The 5,632-nt window shown below is 43.3% G+C and overlaps 1 protein-coding gene across 1 annotated transcript in view; it reads left to right on the top strand.

Moving 5' to 3' along the window:
* The first annotated feature begins 4,398 nt into the window (after positions 1-4,398).
* Positions 4,399-5,632, top strand: part of LOC147458801 (3-dehydrosphinganine reductase TSC10A-like) — a 34,430-nt gene continuing 33,196 nt past the window's right edge. Inside the window, exon 1 of the mRNA XM_086511509.1 lies at positions 4,399-4,500. Within this exon, the coding sequence (XP_086367635.1) occupies positions 4,399-4,500 (102 nt within the window). The remainder of the gene's footprint in view (positions 4,501-5,632) is intronic.

The raw sequence follows: 5,632 nt of genomic DNA, 5'->3' as shown, positions 1-5,632 counted from the left end.
CTTATAGAAAGCCAATACATCACTTTGCTCTGGCCTTGTTGCCAGTCCCTCAAAGCTTTCCTCAGTTCTGCTGTAGCATTTGCCTCGGGAATCTCTGGTTCCTTTTCATTGTCTCCTTCTACATAGTCCCAATAACCTTTTCCTTTTAGGAAATTTGTTAATCTGAACTTCCATGCAGGGTAGTTATTTTTCTCAAGATTCTCAGTAACAATCTGACTGAAACCGTCAGACATCTTGAAGCACTAAGACAAAATAGCTGCAATGTGCAAAAACCTGCAAATCTGCTGAACCTGCTATCGTGGTACCTGTAACGCTTTCTACACTCAACGAGTGTCCACAATCAAGCGTACATACAACCACTGTACTTGTAGAGTAAATCTCTGTGTACTGCACTTTGGAGACCTGTTTAGAAACTTGTACGCTCTGATACCATGTAAAGAATGAGGATGCAAGAGAGATACACAAGACAAGCACAAAGCACACAGCGATGGAAAGCTTCTTCTTCTTCACACAGAAAAGAGAGTACAAAATGACTAAGTGCTAAAACTGAAAAGTAGCACATATGTACATGCGGTCACTAAGTGTGAACTCGCTAGAAGCGTACTAGGCTGGCACTATAAGTGTAGTCCAGCTGTAGAATCACTGGCAGAGATCCTTCGTGTCGGTCACCTAACTCACCAATGAGTAAATGCCGTAAGCGACCAAGACCCGTAGTCGATGCCAGCTCAAGATGTAGAGCTCGACATCTCAACAGGAAAATGGTTCTCACCCCCACCCGTGCTAAGTCTCATGGCCATCCGATATTGTTTGGGTGGTCCCAAACCATACTATGTGTTAGAATGGATCATATGGCTCATACAACCCATTTTAGCACATATTAAGGGCCTTGACCTTTGATACCATATTGGATGGTTGTGAAACTTTGGAGGGGTGGGGGAATGGTTCTCACCCCCACTCATGCAAAGTCTTGTGACCATCCAATATGGTTTGGGTGGTCCCAAACCATACTATGCGTTAAAATGGGCTGTATGGCTCATACGACCCATTTTAGCACATAGTATGGGCCTTGACCACACATATAAACTTGGATGCATGTGATACTTTTCAAGGGTGGGCATGAGCACCATTGGCCATTTAAGGCCCATAATATGTGCTAAAAATGGACCAAGCGGTCCATTTTAGCACATTGTATGGGTCGGGACCACCCAAATCATATCGGATGACCATGAGGCTTTACATGGGTGGGGGTGAGAACTATTCCCCCACTTGTGCATTGTTGAACAACTATCCAAAGTGGTATGGGTAGTTAAGGCCCATACTATATGCTAAAGAACACTTTAGCGCATAGTATGGGCCTTGACCACCCATACCATTTTGGATGGCTATGCAACGCTGCATGGGTAGGAGAATATTACTCACCCCCGTCATCGGTTTGGGCGATCTCGACCCATACTATATGCTAAAATGTTCCTTGACCACGAAAAAGACAGATGGCTATTCAACTTTGCAGGAGTGGGTGAATGGTGCTCACCAACACTCATGCAAAGTATCACAGCCATCTGATACGGTTTGGGTAGTCCGGACCCATACCATGGGTTAAAATGTCCCATTTTAGCACATAGTATGGGCCTTGACTGCCCATACCATATCCGATGGATGTGCAACATTGCAGGGGTGAATGAATGGTTCTCATCCCCACCCATGCAAAGTTTTGTGGTGATCAGATATGGTTTGGGCGGTCTCGAACCATACTATGTGTTAAAGTGATACGGCCCATTTTAGCACATATTATGGGCCTTGATCACCTATACCATGTCTGATGGCTATGAAACTTTGGATGGATTTTGGAATGATACTCACCTCCACTCATGCAATGTCTTGTTGCATCCAATATGGTTTGGGTGGTCCCGAACCATTCTATGCGCTAAAATGGGACGTATGGCTTATACGGCCCATTTTAGCGCATAGTATGAGCCTTGACTGCCCAAACCATATTGGATGGTTATGAGACTTTTCATGAGTGGGGGTGAGTACCATTCCCCTCCCCATGAAAATTTTTGCAGCCATCCAAACTGGTATGGGTGGTCAAGGCTCATACTATGCGCTAAAATGGGCCGTATAAGCCATATGGCCCATTTTTGCGCATAGTATGGATATGGACCACCCAAACCATTTTGGATGGCCATGAGGATTTTCACGGGTGGGGATGAGCACCATTGTGCCACCCATGCAAAGTTACACAACCATCTGGACTGGTATGCACAGTTAAGGCTTGTACTATGCGCTAAAATGGGATGTATGAGTCATATGGTCCATTTTACTGCAAAGTATGGGTCAGGACTGTCCAAACCATATCAAATGGTTGTGAAACTTTGCACAGGTGGGGGTGAGAAACATTCCTTTATCCGTGCAAAGTTGGAGAGCCATCCAGTATGATATGGACGATCAAGGTCCATACTAAACGCTAAAATGGGCCGTATGAGCCGTACAATCGATTTTAGCGCATAGTATGGGTCGAAACCGCCCAAATCATATATGATGGCTGTGAAACTTTTCAGGCTGGGGTGAGCACCATTTTCCCACTCAAAAAAGTTGTACATCCATTCGAGTTTAGGGTTTATGGGTTAGGGTTTAGTGTATAGGACTTAGGTTTAAGGATATAGGGTAGCCATACGACCCATTTAGCACAGAGTATGGGTCAGGACCGCCCAAACCATATCGATTGGCTATGAAGCACCATTCTCTCACGAGTGTAAAGTTGCACAACCATCCGAGTTTAAGATTTATGGGTTGGGGTTTAGGGATTATGGCTTAGGGTTTAGGGTACAAGGTTTTGGGTTTAGGGTTTATGGTTCGAGATTAAGGTTTATGGTTTAGGGTTTAAGGCTTAGAGTATAGTTTAGCTTTTGTGGTTCAAGGTTAAAGGTTTAATGTTTATGGTTAAGGCTTTAGGGTTTAAGGTATAGGATATAGGGTTAGGGTTTAGGGCTAAGGGTTTAGGCTTAAGGTTTTGGATTCATGGTTTAGGGATTATGATTCAGGGCTTTATAACACAGAGTATGGATCGAGACTGTCCAAATCGTATCGGATGGCCATGAGAATTTTCACAAGTGGGGGTGAGCACCATTTTCCCAGTCTTGTAAATTTTCACTTCCATCTTATATGGTTTGGGCGGTCAAGGCCCATACTATGTGCTAAAATGGGCCGTATGGCTCATACATCCCATTTTAGCGCATAGTATGAATCTTGACGCTCAGATGACCACGAGACATTGCATGGGTGGGGGTGAGCACCATTTTCCCACCCTTGAAAAATTGCACAACCATCCAAACTGGTATGGGCGGTCAAGGCCCATACTATGTGCTAAAATGGGCCATGTGGCCCATTTTAGCGCATAGTGTGGTTCGGGACTACCTGGACTATATTGGATGGCCACAAGAAGTTTCATGGGTGGGGGTGAGTACCATTATCTAACCCTTGCAAGGTTGCAGAGCCATTCGATATGGTATGAGTGGTCAAGGCCCATACTATGTGCTAAAATGGGCCATATAAGCCATACGACCCATTTTAGCGCATAGTATGGTTTATGACTGCCCAAACCATGTTGGATGGCCCCAACACTTTGTATGAGTGGGGGTGAGCACCATTCATCCACCCATGCAAAGTTGTACATCCATCTGATATGGTATAGGTGGTCAAGGCCCATACTATGTGCTAAAATAAGTCATTTGAGACATATGGCCCATTTTAGCGCATATTATGGGTCCGGACTGCCCAAACCATATTGGATGGCTCTGAAACTTTACATGGGTTGGGTTGAGCATCAATCTCCCACTTGTGCAAAGTTGCATATCCATCCAATATGGTATGGGCGATCAAGACCCAAATCATACACTAAAATCGGTCGTATGGCTCATACGTCCCATTTTAGGACATAGTATGGGTCATGACCGCCCAAACCATATTGGATGGCCGTGAGACTTTTCACGGGTGGGGTGAGCACTATTTTCCCATTTGTGCAAATTTTCATAGCCATCGAATATGGTTTGGGCGATCAAGGCCGATACTATGTGATAAAATGGTTCATATGGCCCATATAGTCGATTTCAACGTATTTTATGGGTTGGGGCCTCCCAAACCATATTGGATGGCCACCGAACTTTTCATGGATGGGGATGAGCACTGTTTTCTTACATGTGCAAAGTAGCCATCCAAAATAGTATGCGCAATCATTTTCCATACTATGTGTATAACCATACTATATCGGATGGCCGTGAGACTTTGCACGAGAAGGGTTGAGCATCATTCTCACAATGTGCAAAGTTACAGAGCCATATGATATAGTTTGGGTGGTCAAGGCCCATACTATGCACTAAAATGGGTCATAAGGCACGCACTATGGGAGGCATGTGCTCGCCAATGGGTGTCGCATGTGTTGGTGGCTATATGGATGCTCATGTCAATGGTATGGGGGCCAATGCAGAGGATACAAGAGAAAAGGTAGGCAAAGCGGGAGAGAAGAAATGTCACGTGCTCAAAAGGTGATGCATGCATGGGAACAACCTCAAAATCCTTGATCAAAGGGAGGGTAATGGACTCCTATGACACATATGTACGTAGTCTTGCTCTAGAGTGTTGCTTGCGCTCGTGAGCTTTTTGTCTTTTTTCTTTCGCAAGGACAATTTCCTCCAGGATTCGAACTTTGTGGATGGACTCCTTGTATCTTGCTTTCGAGACCTTCGCCGACTGTGAACCCATGCTTAGTTATAAAAGTGATGAAAGTTAGAATGGCTAGTGATTGAATCCATAAGACATGGAAGGCTCCAAAACTCACTCATGCACAAATGAAGTGCTTTAAAAAAAGGGTTTTTATACCTTTGCTTTAAAGTGTAATTTGAAAAAGGTAAATCTTGATAAGATTACACCAATCTTATTTTAGAAAATTAATTTTAATTAAGTCCTAATAATCTTATGAATGTAAACCAAAATGTGTTCCAATGATATTTCAAATAAATAAAATTTTATTTTTAATTTACATGTTTTTAAAAATTACATAAAAATATAATTTTTTTGCTTAAATTGTCATGTAAATAATTAGGTTGAGGTTTTTATTTTATTTATATTAATTTTTTAAATTAAAAAATGACATGGCTATTGAGGTGGCCATGCATGAATGACATGGTCGTCCATGTGGTAAGCTGATGTGGATGATTGATGACATGGAATGAATAGGTGAAAAGATGAGGTGACATATGGGATCTCCTCATCTGCCATGTCATATGATGACGTGTCAAAATGGTGACATGTAATGATTAGGTGGTAAAAAAGGAGACTGGTGAGTTGGCGATGTGTCATGCTTGGTGGCTCATGAGGTGGCGAGTGATTTGGCAAGCCATGCAAGCAATACTTACACGTGGCATGTGAGGTGGTGGATGAAATGTAACATAAGGTGAAGTGGTATGCAAGGTGGCAATGGAGGGTGGTGGATGAGTTGGCAATTAGAGTGACATGCCAAGCCAAGTATTGAGGTATAATTATCGATTGTAGTGATGTGGAGGTGAGATGGGGTGATGACATGGACCTTTGGTGACGTGGCGACCTCCTTGTATGAGGTGGACTAGCCAACTAGGAT

This window comes from Adiantum capillus-veneris, chromosome 4 (genome assembly GCF_014529385.1).
Source record: "Adiantum capillus-veneris isolate H3 chromosome 4, ASM1452938v2, whole genome shotgun sequence".
Taxonomy (NCBI): domain Eukaryota; kingdom Viridiplantae; phylum Streptophyta; class Polypodiopsida; order Polypodiales; family Pteridaceae; genus Adiantum; species Adiantum capillus-veneris.
The sequence above is the reverse complement of the archived record's forward strand: the minus strand, read 5'-3'. Positions and strand labels throughout refer to the sequence as shown.